At 58.8% G+C, this 19,614-nt stretch overlaps 1 protein-coding gene across 2 annotated transcripts in view; it reads left to right on the top strand.

The window, feature by feature from the left end:
- Positions 1–18,800, top strand: part of LRRN2 (leucine rich repeat neuronal 2) — a 29,063-nt gene extending 10,263 nt beyond the window's left edge. For both annotated transcript variants that reach the window (XM_026111936.2, XM_026111935.2), the window contains exon 2: positions 15,259–18,800. In XM_026111936.2, coding sequence (XP_025967721.2) covers positions 15,531–17,705 — 2,175 coding nt within the window. In that variant the 5' untranslated portion in view covers positions 15,259–15,530 and the 3' untranslated portion in view covers positions 17,706–18,800. The remainder of the gene's footprint in view (positions 1–15,258) is intronic.
- The last annotated feature ends 814 nt before the right edge of the window (positions 18,801–19,614 follow it).

Genomic DNA, 19,614 nt, shown 5'->3' with positions numbered 1-19,614 from the left:
GATTGCTCGCCTGCCGGAGGGGCCGCGGTTGGAGACATGGGGGATGCTCGTAGCCTCTGCAGCCCCCGGGCTGGTGCCCGCTGCTCCCTGCCAGTGCTGGTCTGGGCCACGTGGGCACCCGGGAGGGCTGCAGAGGCACCTGGGTGCTGGGACGCAGCGGTCCTGGGACGGCACGGGGAGGCCCGGGGCACGGGTGGAGGGAGTGCGGCCGCTGGAGGGCCGTGGGCTGGGAGCGGGTCTAGCCTAGCTGGTGTTTTTACCACCTTGATCGTGATTTTGCCTGGGCTCCTCGTGTCCCTCGGCCCTGATGCAGGTGTAGCGCGTGACCTCGAGGCGGGCAGCGAGCTGCATTAGCAAGACATCAGGCGCACACTCGTGCCGCTCGCCTCTGAAGTGCTTGGAGAACCCAGGAGATCCCAGACGGCATGGGCTATTCAATTCGGGTCCAACCTGAAACAATGCCTTCTGGGGCCAAAATGGGACACTGCACTACCATGCACAGAATGGTTGAGGCTGGAAGGGAGCTCTGAAGACCATCTAGTCATCCAGGTATCTCCAGGAGCATCATGGCAAGAGAGGGCCTAAGGGAGGGCTGAGAGCTGGGGCGGCTGCAGGCGCTGACCTTCCTCCCTGGAGAAGAGGAGGCTCCCGACAGTGTGGAGGAAGCAGTTTGGACATGCTGGTGGCAGGGAGCATGCCAGGCTGCAGCAGCAGAGTCCAGTCGTCCGCTGGGCAGCCTCAGCCCCGCCGGGAACCCTCGGGTACCCGCAAGCCTGCTCTCTTTGGGCTCCACCGGCCATCGTGTCCCCCGTGGTGGGGACACGCCGGAGCCCCCAGCAGCTGCTCTGTGACTCCAGCCCCTAAGTGCAGCCACGCGGTCCGAGGAGGCCCGAATGCACCAGGAAGATAACAAGGAGAGACTTCCCCTTAATTAGAAATTAAGCCTGATTTTGCAGCACTTACAAGCAGCTGCGTTGCCATCCTGACCTTTCTTCTGCTGAAGATGAAACGGAGCCGGGCTGGGCTCCAGCAGCGGCTGCTCTCGCCCTGTGTAGTGTGCCCGGAGCAGCCCCGCTGCACTCCTGCCTGCTGGCACTGGTGGCACCCGTCTCTGCAGAAGACCTCTGAGGGACCTAAGGGACATCCCGACGGTGGTGTGGTCATGCCACCGTCAGGCTGCTCGCCCTGAGTCGGGTATGAGCAGTCTCCGTGTGGATCCGGCAGCGACTTGCTGTGCAGATGATGGAAGCCGGTTCCTGCAGCGGCCGCGGTTCCCCGGCTCTCTTCTCCCTGGTTGTCCCTGCTCTCGCTGCAGATGCTGTACGACACGCTGCTCGTCTTAAAGCCGAGCCCGCAGCGAAGCGAGGGCCAAGCGGGGTTTCCAGCCCTCCTGCACCGGGTTTCTTAGCTCTGCCTTGAAACACTCCCTGCCCGGAGCGATGCTGCCTAGCTGAAGAAATATTGTTTCCAACAACAGACATCTCTAGAGAAATAACAGCAGACATCCCATCATGGTTTAGATTTTAATTACGCTCAGGAATTCTTTCCCTTTTTTAAGCTTTGTGTAATAACCTGGTCCTCCCCCACCCGCCCCTCCCTCCGAAGAAAGTTTAAAGAGCCTTGATTTATCCCTCTGCAGGGATCGACATCCGAACGCTGCAGAACATTTCTTCCTAAAATAGCCCCGGGTGGGAGGAGGCAGCGTCGTCTCCCAGGGAGGGAAAGGTGGGACTCCCCACGGCTATTCCTGGCTCCCGGCACGCTGCTCCGTGTGATGTGCCGTGTGTCCCTGAGAGCCCAGGATGGGCCGGAGCAGCCCTGGAGTCGCAGCTGTGCCGGCTGCGGCCGTGCCGCCTGGGGCAGCTCTGCGTGGGAACGACCCGGCTTCTGGCCCTGGACCCACCACTGTTTTACCTTATGTTGTCGGAGACGATACCTTATTGCAGGGACTTATTTTCTCTGGCCCGACGTGTGGATGCAGCAGTGTCCTGCCCCTCGTCTCTGTCCCCTTCCAAGCCCGTAGCTCGGATCTGCTTCTCTGCCACGCGGGAAGCGGCATTTGGACGCCTTGGACGTTGCCTGGAGCATCCTTCCAGCCGGGCTCCTCTCCGATGGGTGCCGGCCCCGGCACGGCAGAGGTTTGGGGGCGGGGAGGCCGCCCTCCTCCCCCCTGGCCCCTGGTCTGCTCGCGGCGGCATCGATCGTCCCCGTTTCCATGCGGATGAGAAAGGGCAGCCGGGGAAGGGCGCAGGGGCTGCTGGCCGCCGTGACCATCACCCTGGCCCTCTGTCCACTCGCTTTGGGGCCTGAGCCGCTCACCAGCCTGGAGCAGGGGTAAAACCCTTTGGGGCGATGCCGGGGGCTGCTGGCTTGGGGGGCGAGGGCGACGGACGGCGTCCTCTGGCCCTTAGCATCTTTGGGGAGGGAGGATCGCGGGGGCTTTGCCTGCCTGCCGGCGCTGTGGTTTGTTTGCTTGGTTAGAGGGAGGGAGAAATAGATAGAAGAGATGGAAACATCCCTCTCCAGCTCCTCTGCAGGACTGGCTTGATTTTTTGGAAATACTTGGTGTGCAGAGGCTCGGAGCAGCCTGCGCTGTTCTGACGGGTCCGTGCGGATGAGCCCATCCAAAGCCTCATCCCGAAGGGCTGGCGAGGGGCCCCTCGTCCCACCGGGTTGCTGCTTCATCCTGCTGTGCCGACCCATGGGGCCTTTCCCTGGATTTGCAGCACGTGCCGGGGCGGGGGACGGTAAGCTCCTGCGCCGCGGTTCGGAGCCGACCCACCTGGGACCGCGAGCAATTAATTTTCCCGATCTGCGCAACGATCAGCTGCTGAGGCAAACAATTAGCTGGTCACAAATTGTAATTGTCATCTCACTTTTGATTTTAATTTGGCGTAATGAAGGCTAAAGCTGTTCCCTTGCACTCCTGCTCCTGCCGCGGGGTGGGCAGCGCTGTCCGAGCGCCCTGGGGGCGGCTGGGGAAAACCTCGGCTTCCCATCGCCGGCTGCTTGTTTGCAGATATCATGGCCAATAAAAGTTTTATTGAAGGGAACCGGCTGCTCGTGTCCATGCATCCCGGTTTGTCACAGCTTGTTAGCCTTTCCCGCGTGCCCTTTGGAGCAGGGGGTTGTCGTTTAATCTTCATCTACAATAATACGCTGATTCTTTCCCCCTTTCTGCTTTTGCCCAGCTGCTGCTTGTACGTCTCTGCCTCCCTCTCCCGGCCCCGTGTTTCCCTCGTGTTACTGTCTGCGGCATCTTTTGGATCTAGCTGTGTTTCCTAATGAACTCCTGGTCTCGCGCCGAATTGCCTTTCACTTTAATACCTAATTTAGATTGAAGGAGGCGGTTGCTGGTTCTCGAACACGGAGCGGGCGTCTGGCGCGGCCTCGGCGGGGAGCTGAGCGGTGCCCGGCACTGCGGGGACCAGCAAAGCCGCCGAGCGGGGGGAACCGCGTGGAAAGCCGCGGCTCGCGGACCGGCACGCGCGGGGGGGCTCGGCCATGTGCTGGTTCTGCAGCGGTTTCTCTTCTGCCCTGCGCCAAGTGTACGATAAACCTGACGAAGGGGCGCGAGCAGGGAGGAGGTTGGAGACGGAGCCTCTCCTGGGGTGCAGTGCTGCAGCTCTCTGACAGCAGCAATTCAGACCGCAGGGGGAAGGAGAAGTTGGCGGGAAGGAATCACCCAACCTGGAGTATGGCCAGGGCATGGGGTTTGGCGGCTTTGCTTTAAGGGGAAAATGTAGCCTCTGTGACCCTTGGATGAACAGAAAGCCGGTTTTCAAGCTCATCCGAAAAGTGAGACGCCCCGGAGCCCCGCGCTGGGATGCTGCCAGGATGCTGCTTCGCTGCCCGCGGCAGCCCTGCTGCCTTTTCCCGTTAAAGCAGCAGGCAGCGGATGCAAGCGCGAGGCGGCCGGGGGGAGGAAAGGGGAAAACGAGCATGTTAGTGAGATGGAGATTAAACGGCAGCCACGAAATCCAGTCTCTCAGGGAGAAGTGCCATCTCCAGGCAGAAGCGGGGGGCTTGCAACAAACTTGTGATGAACGTGAAATGTCTTTCAGGGCCCGTTAAAATAAGTGAAATCATTTCCTGCTCATCGGCTTTCTACCGCAGCCCGGTGCATCGCCAGCGTCGTTATCCTGCGACCTAAACCGCGCGCGTCCCTGCCGATGTGCACAGCCGCGTGCCGACCCCGTCCCTCCGCTGCCACCGGGTCCGTGTGCGTCCCTGGTCCTTCCCTGGCGCCTCTGGAGGAGGCGGAGGGGGTTGTGCCGTGGCTGCGTCCTGCCGCCCCTGACCGAGCGCGGCTCATGGCTCTGCAGGCTCAGTATTTTTTCTCTCAATATACGTACATACATATGTGCACACGTGCATACGTTCGGCACCTGGTTTGTGTTTTACAGCCCTTCTAAACCTGAATGACACAGCTGAAAGTTCTCCCAGACACAGTTCCTCTCCCTTTCTTTGACGTGAATGGATGAATCTCTCCTCTGAGCTCAGTCATGTGAATACTATCTTCTGTGGGTTTCCTTTTTTTTTTTTAATATACAAAAAACCAATATTTTGTCAGCTCCTCCTAAGACAGGTAGCTCTAGGGGGTAGCTCTCTCCCCGCCCGTCTTCCAGCAGCACCAGCCGGCGCAGGGAGAGCCGCGGTGCCGCAGCAGCTCCCGCCGGCATCCTGGCCTCTCCGGTTGGGGCAAACGGAAGCAAAGTGGGAGCTGGAGGTGATGGGAGGCTGTGTGAGTGGTGCCGCCTTGGCAGTGCCCCTCTGCTGCTGATACCCACGGGAAGGGCTCGAGCGCGACGGCAGAGGTGGAGGTGCAGGTCAGCATCTCCGTTTTGATGCTGAGTAACGCTGCTGCCGTCGCGGGCACGGGTCAGAGCTCTCTCCCCGGCGGCAGGCGCGCGGGGTGCTCTCCTGCCTGGGTGCACCGGGGGTGCCACCGCCGCTGCCCGCGGTGCAGGCATCAGGCCGGGGGGCTTCTCCCTCTGCTCCGTGCGTCCCGGGTATGTGTCGGATCCGGAAGAGGAGTTTGGGCTGTTGCTTTGTCTTAGCAAAGTTTTGCTTCTGGAGGGAAGATCTGGCCACCTTCCCTCCAGCCACGCGCACCCACCACCCTTCCTGCACCTCGCCCTACACCAAGTTATCCTGTTGTCGAGCTGGGAACTCTTTAAAAAAAAAGTGGGACAAAGGCGGCAAGTGTTTTCTGTTTTTCTTCCCGTTCCTGTTTTTTTGTTGTTATTACTGTTATTATTATTATTTTATTTTGGATCCCTTTTGAATGACAACTCTATCAAAACAGCTCATCTGGAAATGTCAGGTCCATTCTTGATAAGTCATCAGTCATCGTGATTGGTGCCGACAGACGCCCTGCAACAGTGCTGGGGTATCTGATACACTGTGCTGCAGTCTTTTGTGATATCACTTTATTTTGTTTATTCAGCATGGCATGAAATCTCTCCTTCAGGAAAGGGGAAGAGAAAAAGATTAACTCTTCCGGCGATGCTTCCCTTGCTGGACAGTCCATGCCAAAAGCAGCAGAAACCTGGCTCAAACAGAGCACTCCCGCGGTTTTAAGCTCCTGGAGCTGCAGCAGTGACCGGATCCTGACTGCCAGGCTATTTTTGCCTTGTTTGCCGTTTTTGCTCTGCTGACCCCCGTTTGCTTTGGAGGCGATCGGGGGCATCTCCCCGCGCGGGGTCCGTCCGTTTGAGCCGGGACTCTTGCATGGCCCCAGCACGCTTGTGTTCTTGTGCGACACGGCGCTGCTCCGAGTCGGTCTGAGCTTCCCAGGTCGCTGGTGACCCGCCTGGCTGAGATGTGGGGGAGAGCCCCAAACCGCATCCATCCCCCCAAACCCGGGCGTTACTGCGCGGAGAGCTGAGCTCTCGCCATCTCTGCCCTCCTCCGGGCACAGTCTGCTTCAACACCACGATTATGCCTGTAGCTATGCAGGGAGAGAAAAGCGCTAGCAAACTCCGCCGTGATCTCAGGCCGCGTTCAGGGCAGTATTTGCTCTCTTTATCCTCTGCTCCACCTCTGCCCCATGCATCGCGTGCTGCAGGTTGTGTCGTCCTCCCTTGTTGGCTTTCCCTTCGGTGCACCCAGCGCTGGCCCCGTGGGGCAGAGGACGCTGGGTTTCTTGGTACTAAGATACCGCATTTCACTTTGCGTGGAAAAACCCATGTTCCTAAATGTACCCGAGACACCTGAGTGGGCAGCAAACCCTCCTGGACGCATCCTGGGCTGGTGCAGCTCTTGGGGCACAGCAGCCCCCCTCAGCCTGGGTGCCGCCAGGCCACGGCGGTTCACGTGCCCCCTTCGCTCTGCCAGGGTGCTGCTCCCCCCACCCTGGGCTTGCAGCCTCGTCTGCCCCTAGGGAGGAGCATGAAAATGGGTTTTATCCCCTCCACTGCCAGCGAGCATCCCGGTGAGCTCTGCGGCCCACGGCTGCTCTCGTGGGCGTCCCCAGGCGCGGGTCAGCCACGATGAGCAGCGCCTGGCCTGGGAGCTGCGCGGCTGCATCCCCTCATCCGCATCCCAGCGCCTTTGTTTGCTCTCATTAAAGCGTCTGCGAAGTGCCTGATGTGTGAAATATCCTTTTTATTAGCTGGAATTGATGAGGCCGGCTGGGACTCCGGGCTGCTCTGCTTCCCAGGCTCGGGCTCTCTGAGCAAGCCGGGGTTTGTCTCGCTCGGCTTCTCCGTGCCATGGCCCCAGCGCCCGGCATTGGCTTTGAGGCAGCGCTCCTCGCCCCCGGGCACGGGAGCGGGGTAAGGGACGGAAAGCGCCAGGGCCGGCGGGCGAAGGCCCTGCTGAGGCAGCGGACAAGGCTGCGGTGCCGGCGCGGCGCAGGGCAGGGGCTGCGGCGAGCTCGTTAGGAAAGACCTGGAGTGTTTTCTAGGCAGTTCAGGAAGGCGCCTGAATTATTTAGCACGCTGCTCTCCCGCGTGGCGGGGAGGCGAACCGAGGGAGCTCATTACCGGGCCGGGGCTGGATGCCTCTTGGCCGTGGCGCGGCGGTACCAGTCCTGGGTTTTGCCTGTGGCGCAGCTCCTGGTACTTTGTAGCACCTGCACGAGCCATTCTGGGGAAGGGAGCCAGGCTGGCACCGGCTCCCAGCACCTCCATCCCTGCCGTGCACCGGCAGGGAGGGATCTGTGCAGTGCTGGTCGGGTGCACGGTGCTGGTCGGGGTGTGCATTGCTGGTCGGGGTGTGCATTGCTGGTCGGGGTGTGCATTGCTGGTCGGGGTCTGCACCCCATTTGCAGCCCCGTGCGAGCTGCCCAGCCGAAGGGGGAGCGCGGCACTGAAACAGGCTCCCTGGGGAGCTCGGGATGCGGCGGCCGGGAAGGCTGGCTCACGTCCTGGCCGCTGCCCTGGCCACTGAGGATTTGGGCACGCGGCTCCCCGGGAGCGCCGAAGCCACGGCTCTGCACGCCCGCAACACCGAGCTTTGCTGATCGCACACAGCATCTGCTAATGCCGCTGGGTGATTAAGGAGCCAAATGCCATTTGAAACCACGCGTTCGGCTCTGAGAGGCCCAGCGATGGCTTTTGCACCGTGAAGGGCTCTAAATTAGCTATTGCTATTCAGGAAAAAAGCTCTCGGAGCTAGCTCACTGCAAACAGGGACACGGCGTGGCAGCAGCCGGAAAGGGCAAATGGCACGTGGGGATTATTAGGAAATAAATAAAGCGGCAGAGCAAAGCCACCGATGCGCCTGCGGACGGAGCAGCGCCAGGAGCCTCTCTGGGAAGGGCAGGAGCGGGTCTGGGCAGAGGAGCAGCGGGGGCTGGAGCTGTGCGATGGTCCCTGCGGGAAAAGCAGAACGGACTAGGGCTCTTCAGGCTGTAAAAGCGATGGGCTGGTGGTGGGGAGGAGAGAGGTGCTTGTAACATTATGAACGGCGTGGAAAAGATTATTTACTCTTGCTTGTGATACAGTAATGCCCAGCACAGTGAAACGCGGTACCAGGCCTCCGACAGGCCAGGGAAATACTCTCTGAGCCCGACTGCACGCGCGCCAGTCCCGAGGAAAGGGGTCCGAGTGCAGGTGTGGACGCAGGCCGCGTTCGGCTCCTCCTGCAGCTGGAGATGCTGCTGCTCCTTGGAGAGGCCTCCAAAAATGCAGTGAGATGCAGCCCAGCGCAGCATGAATTTCACTGAACGACGCAAATTTTACAGAGTAAAGACCGATTCGGCTGTGAGCTGAGAATGAGAATCCGTCTTCCCAGCTCTTATTTATTCTGGCGAGCAGGAGCGGAGCTCAGCCAGCTCTTCCCGTTTGCTTTTGCAAGACATTTCCAGAGGCAGAAGTGAACTGTGTGACCTGTGAACCAGCCCTGTGATTCCCGGGGGAAAAACCGGGATGGCCCTCGGGCTGCGCAGCTGCGGGGAACCCGGGCACCGGCCCGTGCCGGGGGTCCGTGCTGCCTTGCCGCGCACTCCGGTTTTGTTTGGGTTTAAAGCCGGGGGGAGGATGGGGTGGGAACATCCTCCTGCCCCTCGAAGCAGACAGCAGAGGCGCAGAGCTGCATAATATGCTGGAATTTAATAAAAAAGCCAAAAAAAAACAAAAAGCATCAAACAGACAAAGTTTTTCCTTTGCCAGCTGCTTAATTAAATTGCCTAATGCTGTTTGCGATCACAGCACAAACTCCTGTGTTTAAAGAGCAGCGCGTTGCCATGGCGCTCGCCCAGCGCCTGGCGCGGCTGTGACGAGGCATACAGATTAGGGAGCTCGCGGCGGTGCAGGAGGAGCCGTTGCCACGTTACGGGGGAGATTCAGTGTGGGTTGGGGGATTTTTTTGGTGGTTGTTTTTGTTTTTGTATTTTCACCAAGGCCGCAAACTCCCTGCCAAGATTTGCGGCAGGATCGTCCTCGCTGTGAGCGGAGCAGCCGGGCTGCGAGCCGCGAGCTCCGCGGCGGCAGTGCCGAGACGTCCCTGTCTTGCAGGAGGGAGGCAGAAGATGCATTTGCTCTGCAAACCGGGCGCTTGCTGCTGCCGGTGCCTCGCGCGCCGGGCTGGTAAGGGCGCAGCACCTCGGAAAAGCAAGGCTGAGCTCTTTGCCGCAGTTGCAGCGCGGGGCTGAGATGGGAGCTGCATCCTGACCCCCAAATCCAGGATATAACCCAAAAAAGGAATTGCACCAGGGAGGGACGTCTTCCATGAGCAATGGGAGTGAATTAAAGCTTGGGACACGGGTGACTTGCGGGGTCCCCTCCTCCGAGATGCCCGGCCATGGCCTGGGGCAGGTTATTGCATCCCCCATTTTTCCCGTCCTGGTTTGCAGGGTTTCCTCCCTGGCTCTGGGCATCTCGCCCTGGGGGTCTTCATGCATCACCCAGGCAGCCGCTACCTCACGCCGCAATTTCTGCCGTTGCCTATCGCGGCGTCAGCTGGCTGCAAACGCCTGCAGAGCATCCCGGCGGCTATTCCCGCCCCAGGTGTCCTTCCCTGGCGGTGTCACTGGAGAAATCCCCAGAAGCCGGGGCGGCGAGCCCGGCGGCACGCTCCGGGGTTGGCTGTGCGGTGCAGCGCCCGGCGCCGGCCCGGTGCCAGGGCCCTTCCTTCCCCCTCCCCGAGCAATCTGCCGCTCCGGGTGGCCCATTCGCTGGAAAAAGCCTTGTGGTAGTATATGATGTCTGGATGATACATCTATTTTTCTTGGTGCCCAAGGAGTTACATCTCCACATCCTCCCTGCCACCAATAGCCCCAGAGAGCGACTTGACCTCCGTGGCTTAATTGAGATTTAATAAGTCGGTTATTGTATGTTAAACAGGAGATCATTAAAAGCATTTATTCAAGATTAACAGCTATCTAACAGACACCATTAGTACCACGGCTGTGTCTGCGGCCGATCCAGAACGCGTGCGGTTTAATGATCCCTCGGGATGTATTTGCCGCACCGCGATGGTGCTTTTCCTTCTCCGGCCGGGATGGCCCGAGCGTGTCCGTGGTGCAGCCCGTTCTGCCGCGCAGGGATGGCTCCGGCCGCGGGGCCAGCAGGATTCAGTGCAGCATCTCCTGCGAGGTAAAGAAATGATACAGGAGCATTTCAGACAACGGCAGAGTACCTCATTTCAAGGGTTTGCAAGTAATTGATGCAGAATCCTATTTAACTGCTGTTGGTTTCATTGCTAATCAATGCCGTAAGAGCGTTTACGCAAAGGTTTAAGCAGGGAGAGGTGACCCCAGTGCTAGGGAGGGACCTGCGTGTGCCGCAGGGCAGGGTGAGCTGCGAGCGGGGGGAACCGGCAGGGAAACCACGGCTCGGCCTGAGCTCAGGTGAAGCGTGACATCGGACAGCCCCTCGGTCTAGGGATGCTGTATGGCCGTGCCCATAGGGGCAGGGAGTTTATTTGCCCCGAGACCTTGCAGGGGTTCATTATCACGATCAGGGCAGCTTTGGCCTCTGGAGCCGCTGCAGCCCCGGAGCCGGGGACGCTCAGCGCGTGGGGGGGGACACATGGACGTCGTGGGCTGTTCATCGCACTGCCGTGGGGCCGGGGGCTCGTGGGCAGGCTGGGGCCTGCAGGTGTGCATCACAGGGGGCATGCGGGCCCTCGGCTCCCCCCGCCAGCACCGTCTCCCGCTGCAGCTGCAAACCGCAGCCTCCAAAAGAGCAAAGAGCAGCGAGGGGGGGACGCCCTCCCCAGCATCCGCCTGCCGCTCCTCGCGGGGCTTTGCCGGGGGGAGCCGGGGAAGCAGCAGGCCCGTCTCGCCGCGGGGAGGGAAGGAGCGAGCCCAGGACTCAGCTGCAGCCATTTATCTCCCGATGCCGGGCTATTAGACAGATGACAGAGGGAGAGAGGCAGCCAGTGCAAGCACTGAGACCAAGGCTCCTTCCACTCAGTGATTTATCTCCTGGCTTCATCCTGCAAACTTGCTGATGAAAAGACTCTTCCCTTCTCCGTGCCTCATCAATTCTCATTCTCGCTGCTTTTCTCTCTCTTTTTTTTTCCTTCCCTGGGCTTCTGCCTGCTCTCGTGTAGCTGCGCCCGGCCCCTCTCCCCCTGCTCCGCCGCTCCCTTCCCCTCCTGCTCCCTCCGGCTCTCGCAGCCTCTGCTGCTGCTGCTCCATTCATCTCTTTGCTCCCTTTTTACTCCCTCCCTTCATCTCTGGTCCTTCCTCGCTTTCTTTATCTTGTAGTCTGCCTCCTTATCGCTTCCTTGTCCCCTCCATCCTCGTTTCCCGGCTGTATTGGCCTGATGGGGACGGGCGGAGAGGGCCACGATTCCTCAAAACACCACGGGGTTGGGTCGAATTCAGGCCGGGGAGGTCCGAGGTGGGCAGAGGCCTCCCGCCGGGGCGGCACCGGACGCTCAAGGTCAAGGAAGCGCATTCATGCATTTTTTTGGCAAACGGAGCACTAAAACTGGCCGTGTGGTGCATTTAATTACGTGGCTGATGGGAGGTGAGAAGCTGCGAAAGGCGGGAGGGGGAGCCGAATTAGCAGGGGTGCTTTTAGTCCTCTCTCTCCCCCGTTGGCCACCCAACCAGCGCCTTTTCCCCCGCTTCCCAGCAGAGCCCCTTGGAGCCAGGCTGCAGGGTTATTGCCCCGGCTGCCTTTGGCTTTGGTCCTGCCGATTGCTTCTTTGCAACCACGGCTCGTTGCAGGGCAGCCTGCGCCCTCCTTCCGCCAGGCCGGGCAAATGCAGGGAAACCGTGGGCAGAGGCAAGCGGCATCCCGGGACGGCGCGGGGAGAAGCAGTTTCAACAGGAGGGAAAAGAAAGAGAAGAACCCGGGGGCACTTTCCTTCTCGTCCCAGGGCGCTGCAGCAAACGTCCCCATCGCCCTGGCTCCGCGTTTCTCGGAAAAAATAAAACCAGAGCAGACGCGTCCCCCAGCTCCCTGCTGTTGCTCTCGCCGCGGCAGCCCACGCCAAGGAAGAGCCCGAAATAGCAGGAGGCGCCGGGGAGAGCAGGCGGCAGCCACCCGGCCCGGCCGCGGGAAACCCGCCGGCAGCCCCTGGCCTCGCCGCCGCCTCCGCTCGCTGCCGCGGCCCCGGGGCCGACTCTGCCGGGCCGGAGGCACTGCTGCCTCCCGCGACCGCTCCCCGGTGCGGTGCAAGAAAAGCCTGAATGAGTTCGCGTGCTACCTACAGCCTTCCTCGGTGCCTAATTAAGAAATAATGAGGCAGGCTTCAGCGCCGCTTGTGCGACGGATAAAAGGCGACCAGCAAGCTCGCTGCCCTCGCCGTCCCCTCTCTCTCCGCCGCCCCGTGCGTTTGGGTCGGGCTGCAGGAATTCACCGTGTGGGTCCCCAGCACCGCTGCTGCCGCGGGAGCAGGGCCCAGGTGAGCAGCACGCACCTCCCTGCGTGCATCTACCCGAGGGGACCACGCGTGCACGCAAAACCCCGCGGCGGATGGACGGGGTCGAATAAAACACTGTGCGGGGAGCAGCCCCGCGGGAGCGTTTCGGGGCAGGCGTGCTGCTGCGTGCGAGAGGAGGGGGTTTATTAGCACGTCTCTGCTGTGCAGGACCAAAAGATGCGTCTGATGGGTATCAGCTGGACGGGGCTGGCTTGGCAGGGAGCCGAGCGTTTGCCCAGAAAGTGCACATTTGAGCTGGTTTCCTCCTCTCCAGCAGGTTCTCACCACGTCTGGGCTGCCGTGCTGAGCACAGCAAGAGCAACGGCGCGAGCTCCCTGCTCTCCCCCCGACGAGTTTGGGGTGCTCAGCAGCCTGCCGCGCGGGCTGGGCTTGCAGACGGAGGCGGCAGAACCCCCCGTTCGGTTCGCTCATTTGAAACCATGAAATATGGAGTTTAGTATCCAAGGTTTCCAAAAAATTACATTTTTCCATAAGCAATAATCCTATTACTTATGCAAACACCTGGCTTGTTACAGCATCATCTTGCATGCAAGACTTTCTGCAGCCATCAGTTCTGCAACCCGGTCCCACGCTGGGCAAAGGTGGTAAAACCCCGTGCTGAACATGAAGCCTATAAAGATATCACCAGAAAGCCGAGCTAGTGAGTCTTTCCTATAAAAATGGAGTTAGAGCCAAGGTACATTTTCTGGGCCCTTCTTCACAGCCTTAAGGAAATAAAAAAATATTCCTCCATATTATTTTTTTAAGGAGAGAAGATTCTATAATATTTTAATGGCCAGAGAGATTTATAGTTACAGAAATGCCTGTGCACTTAAAAAGAAAGATGAGGGTCCATCAGAAGGATGCAGAAATCAATATAGCCTTCCTCTTCTTTAATGCTGTTTCTCCAGGAGACTGTTTAAAAGCCAATGCCCTCGCAGCAGGCAAGAGAGGAAGCGTGGGGATCAATTCTGGTGCAAGGCCTGGATGCGTCAAGGCTGAATAAACTTTGGTTGGAAGCTTTTATAGGGAGAGCAGGGGGGTGATAAAATACAGCGGCTTGGAGACAAACTTTCTTTTCCCACTACGGCCACTTTGTAATGTTTTTCCTGCTGCGAGAGAGTCTTTTAAGACGGAGGAAAGCTTTGGGGCTGGGTGTGAGTTGCATCAGCGCAGGTCAGAAGGGCTGTAGGAAACCAAAAATCAAAGGTGGCTTGGAGGTTGGCTCCAGCATCCTCTGACCAGAGGGACATGGAGGGACAGCGTGGCTCTGCCCAGCCCAGGCTCGAGCCCGAGGCTTTCGCGCTTGCGCTGCAGCTCTGTGCACCTGGGAAAGCAGCAGCCACCAACCTCAGACCCATCTTCTCCAGCAAGGGACTGAGCCAGGCTTGCACCCAGCATGGAGGGAGCTAATTGGGATTTCTACCTTCACCCAGGAGCCACTGATGAGCCCAATTAAGGTTGATTGCAGTTGATGGCAGTTGCTGGCCCTTAGCTTTAAAAGCAGCTGCAGGGTGGGGGCTGCTTGGCTTTGCCTTGCAGGGAGGTGGGGGCAGAGGTCTGAGAGGCTGCTCTCTGTAGGGTTTCTCCCCATCTTTCTGTCTCTCTGCTCTCTCCTCCTGCTGAGATGAGAGATGGTTAGAGACCTTGGAAGAAGGCAGGGGCCAGGGAGACCTGGGCTAAGGGAGAAGCTTGGCAGGATGAGGTTTTCTGTGCTGGAGGAGCCTGGCTGTGAGCGCTCGCTGCAGACCTGCTGGGCTCCCTGCACTGCCTTGGGCAGGACAGGGGACAGCAGGTAGCCAGGGCTGACTTTGGGAAAGCTCATCCTTCAGAGCTAGCAATTTTAACCTAATGGAGAAGCTAAAGAGGAAGGTAGAGGAGGAACCACAGGCCAGGCTCTGATCTGTGAGGTCTGGAGATGTTTCAGCTTTGCTGAGTCCTTGTGTCACTCTGGGTGCTGCAGCCCTGTTCTGCTTGGGGCTGTATGTGAACCCTTCTGCTCCTTCCTAAAAGCTTGCTTTTCTGTTCCCCACCAGCTCTCTGGGCTGCCTGCTTCCCCCGTGTCTGCTATTTTAAACCTTGAGGTCTAAGTTTGCTCAGGGGGTTGGGGATTTTCAGGTCCTTCTGATAGTGACTGTGATCGTAGTAGCCCTCGGCACTGGAAAAACCTGGTGGCGGCTGCAATAATCAGCAGCCTTATCAGAAAATGGGAATCTGTGCTTGGAGAGAGAGGAAAGTACAGCTAGCCTGGCTGATTGCAAGGGGCAAATCCAATGGAAAACAAGCTTTAGTTTCTCTTACTGCTCGACTAGTATTCACGCTAAAAAGGATGAGATTGATCTATGTGGGGCTACAGATAATCTATTCCCTATCCAAAGCAAACAGGAACTGAAGACTGTAAAACCTCCGCCCGGATTTACTAACCCCGTGAGGTGCTCGCGTGCAGGGTAGGAGTGTGCTGGCCGGGCTGCGTCTGCTCCAGCGTGGAGCTGGATGAAGCTTAGGAAGCCCTTGCAGATGCAGGGGCAGTAAATGCAGATCCTGGGGAAAAAAAGCTCATGCCAGGGGCTATCTGCTCTCCCTCCTCCCTCTCCCCAAAAAGCTGTGCCAAAATCCTGCCGGAGGCAGCTAGGCAGCAGCCTGCCTGCAGGGACGTTTCTTCCTTGTCCCACTCGATGGCTGTAGGGAGCAAAGGTTGGGATAACACCCAAAAACTCTTGGGCTAGGAGGGAACATTTAATGCTATGAATATAAAACAGGTTAAATGGATGTGTTAGAGTGTGCCACGGGGCCAGGCAGGCGCTGGAGCTCCCGTGTGGGGCTCTGACTGCCTCAGCAGCCCTCCCCGTGCTCATTTATTCCCTCTGACATGCTTGTTTGCCACGTGCATGAGGTCTCCTCTAACACAGCTTGTTGTCTGGCCTCTTTCAGGAATGACCTTGAGGAGCAACCTGAAAAATGCAGCAAAGTGCAAAAATGAATCATTTGGTGAGGAAACGAAGGAGAAGTTCTGATTAAAGGAGCAACGAGCCTCACTCTGGCATGTTATGACTCCTTCAGCAGGGAGGGCCAGGCAGGGCGGCTGTCAGCGGGGGCCGTAACGCTGCTGGGAGCAGGGACTGAATGGTGCACGGGGTTTGCATGGGGGATCTTCTCCTGTGGACGTCGTTTCCACCCTGCTGACGCTCAATGCCCTGTTCTCGATGTGCCCCATGAGCGTTCCCTGCCTGGAGGGAAGCTGGTCTTTCCAGTTGAAAATGAGACGCTTCCAAACGAGCCTGCTTCTCCTCTGTGTGGCAGCTGCCACCGCCATCCCCATCGTGCCCTGGAAGGTCAAATGCCCGCTGCAGTGCGTCTGCCAGATCAGGCCGTGGTACACTCCCCGCTCTGTGTACCGGGAGGCTGCCACCGTCGACTGCAATGACTTGTTCATCTCCACGGTGCCTGAAAACTTGCCGGAGGGGACGCAGACCCTGCTCTTGCAAAGCAACAACATTGCCAGGCTCGAGCAGAGCGAGCTGGAGTATCTCAAAAACCTGTCAGAGCTGGACCTGTCGCAGAACAGTTTTTCTGACGTCTGGGACTTTGGCCTGAAGAACATGCCCCAGCTGCTCAGCCTGCATCTGGAGGAGAACCAGCTGGCCGAGCTGCCTGACAACAGCTTTCCCGGCCTGGGCAACCTGCAGGAGCTGTACCTGAACCACAATCAGCTATGCAGGATCTCTCCCCGGGCCTTCTCTGGCCTTGGCAGCCTGCTCCGGCTCCACCTCAACTCCAATCTGCTGAGAACGGTTGACAGCCGCTGGTTCCAGATGCTCCCCAACCTTGAGATCCTCATGATTGGAGGCAACAAGGTGGATGCTATCTTGGATATGAATTTCAGGCCCTTGTCAAACCTGCGGAGCTTGGTCTTGGCTGGGATGAACCTGAGGGAGATCTCGGACTACGCGCTGGAAGGCCTGCGGAGCCTGGAGAGCCTTTCTTTCTATGACAACAAGCTCGTGAATGTCCCCAAGCGTGCACTGCAGCAAGTTCCTGGCCTCAAGTTCCTAGATTTGAATAAAAACCCCTTGCAGAGGGTTAAGCAAAGTGACTTCATGAACATGCTACACCTCAAAGAGTTGGGGCTTAACAACATGGAGGAGTTGGTTTCCATAGACAAATTTGCCTTGATCAACCTCCCTGAGCTGACCAAACTAGACATGACCAACAACCCCAAGCTGTCCTTCATCCACCCCAGCGCGTTCCACCACCTTCCTCAAATGGAAACCCTCATGCTCAACAACAACGCCTTAAGTGCCTTGCATAAGCAGACGGTTGAGTCCCTGCCCAACCTGCAGGAGATCAGCATCCACAGCAACCCCATCCGCTGTGACTGCGTCATCCGCTGGGTCAACAGCACCGAGAACCACATCCGCTTCATTGAACCCCAGTCTACGCTGTGCGCTGAGCCCCCAGACCTGAAGAGGAGGCATATCCGAGACGTCCCCTTCCGGGAGATGACGGACCGGTGCCTGCCTCTCATCTCTGCCAAGAGCTTCCCCTCCCATCTTGAGGTTGCAGACAGTGAGAATATCTCCTTGCACTGCCGAGCTCTGGCGGAGCCGGAGCCGGAGATCTATTGGGTCACCCCTTCGGGTGTTAAGCTGATCCCCTATACGGAAGATGGGCGGTACAAAGTGCATCCCGAAGGGACACTGGAGATTTACAGGATCTCCGCTCAGGAGGCTGGGCTGTACACCTGCGTGGCTCACAACCTCCTTGGTGCAGACACCAAGAGCATCAGTGTTATGGTCAATAGCTCCTTCCCACTCAGTGAGGACAGCCTGGAGCTGGTGGTGATGGAAGTCCAGGCCTACCACATCCTGGTTGCCTGGAAGCCACATCTCAACACCATCTCCTCTAACCTCACCTGGTCCAGCTTCTTGCTTAGCTCCAACCTGGACATGACCAATGTGGCCCGGATCCCTATAGGGACCCACGTGTACAACATCACCCGGCTCCACCAGGACACTGAGTACTGGGCCTGCCTCCACGTGGCCTTTGTAGACTTGCAGGCCAAGGTGGCTTGCGTGAGTGCCAGGACTAAAGAGGCCGGCTACCGCTACAGGTTCCTGGGGGCCAGGCAGAGCATCCTGACAATGCTGGTCCTCTGCATCTTGCTGCTGTCCGCCAGCCTTGTAGGTCACTACGGCTTCGGCTCCTCCGGGGCAGAGCCCCGGAGTGCCACGGAGCTGCTCCCGCGCCGCACGCCGTGCAGCCTGGGCGCTTCCTCGGTGCGCGTGATCTACCCGCCCTTCATCCGGCCCTGGGGTCGGGGGCAGCGCGGGGAGAAGCTCCTCGCCGTGGAGGTGCAAGCGACCCCCCTGGACTCGTGAAAGCCAACGCCTTGCGAGGGCCGGCCGTGGGACTGTGCCGGGCGGGTGGGCGGGGAAAAACTGTTTTTTACCAAAAACAAAACAGACAAAAAAAAAAAAAAAAAAGGAGGGATTTCAAGCAAACAAACAAAAGACTTGACTATCAAAGCAGTGCGGCAGGTGGGAAGAGCAGAGCCAGCTTGGGGTTAGCAGAGCCCCGTCGCGGCCCTGCCCTCGCCCGGGTCTCCGGCAGCGTCCGGACCCGCACGCGGCTCAGAGGCGCCGGTGGGGCCGGCGTCAGCGGTGCTCGTGCCCGAGGGGCGCCGGGAGCGATGCCCTGAGCCTCCAAACAGCCATATGGATGATCGGCAGATCACCCCTTTCCCCGCAGCACCGATGCAACACCCCGGCTGGGTCAGCTCCTTGCTGGACAGTCCCTGTTTTGGAAACACAAGAAAAAGGCCTTTCCCTTTGGGGTACACGTTCTGGGTTTTGGGGGGGTGGGTTTTTTTCATTTTTGAGCAGTCACAGATAATCAGCCGCAAACCCACCCCCGGCTCCCTTCCCGCAGCTCTGCCGTTTGCTCGCCTGCGATCGGCCAGAGGAAAGCGGAGGGGAAGGGGGCGACCAGGGCAAGAGGAAAAAATGATCCTGACGACACGTCTCTGAATTGGCTCGCAGCAACTCTGCCGAGCCGGCTGACTTCTGCCAGGAAGAGTCAGCTGCATCCCACAAGTGTAATTTCAAGGCTATTTTGTAAACTTTTGTGGATATTGTTACAAAAAAGAAAAAAAAAGGGAAGAAAAGAGAAGGAAAAACAGGGGACAAAAAGAGGGGGAGGAAATTCTTGCTTTTCTGTTTTTGTAAAAAAAAAAAAAAAAAAAGAAGAAGAAGAAGAAGAAAAATCCTTTGTGCGTTGGTGGTGTAGCTAGAGGGCTTCGCGTTCAGACGCAGGCGGGGAGGCTTTGATGTGCGGGGGGCTGCGAGAACAAAGCTGCCCGGCCGCGCTGGGCCCTCCGCGGATGAAGGGGAGGGTGGAGGATGCAGCGGCTCTTTTCCTGCGCTGTCCTCGCTTCTCTTTCTCTGATAAGCAATTAAAATTGCAAATGAAACGTAGCAGTGGGCAGTGTCGGTCCTGGTCTGCGCCAGCTCGCGCCCCAGCCGGGGTTGCAAACCGCAGGCACAAGCGGCCCCTTCCCGTCGGTGGCAGCGGACGCGGGTGTCGCAGGGCTGGGCCGTGCTGTTCGGAAAACCTGCGAGGTTTTGGTTTGCTTTTTAAGAACTAAGTGGTGATGTTTTGGGAACCGGTTGGAAAAAGAAAGGGAGAGCGCAGGTGAGCAGAGGCGTTGCCGGTGGAGGAGCGAGGGGAGAGGGAGGGAGCGGAGCCGTCGGCGAAGGGCAGCCCGGTGGCCCTCGGCATGCAGGAGGCCGTTTGCCTGCCCGAAGGCGACGTGCGGGGTGCAGGGACCCGCGCCGGGGCTTGCTTTGCCGGGAGGTTGTTTCGGAGGGTAACAGCTCTCCCTGGCCCCTGTTCGGCACCGTCGCCATCCACCGAACAACTTCAGCACGTGTACGGGACCCAGTGGGATCTCACGGGGCCTTAAGCACATGCTCAAAGTTAAGCGCGTGCTTAAACACGGCACTGAATTGGCCACGAGCCGCCCCGGCTCTTCACCTGGGGAGCCCCAGCGCCGGCAGCGGAGCCGCTCGGGTGCGCGGGGCGAAACGTTTGCAAACTCAGGGCCTAAAACAGCCCTTTTGGCCTTTTTTACAATGGGGGATTTACACACACACTATATGCCCTTCGGTTCAGCTAAATCGGTGCTAGCATCCGTGGAAATACTTGCTGAGGTGTTTCCCCAGCGTAAACACATCCTTAATTTAATGCTGTTCCTCTCCGTTAGGCAGCAGCTCGGTCCCAGCCGCCCGG

The sequence above is a fragment of the Dromaius novaehollandiae genome, chromosome 27 (assembly GCF_036370855.1).
Source record: "Dromaius novaehollandiae isolate bDroNov1 chromosome 27, bDroNov1.hap1, whole genome shotgun sequence".
Lineage (NCBI taxonomy): Eukaryota > Metazoa > Chordata > Aves > Casuariiformes > Dromaiidae > Dromaius > Dromaius novaehollandiae.
Note: the sequence above shows the minus strand (reverse complement) of the source record. Positions and strands in the feature narration are given on the sequence as shown.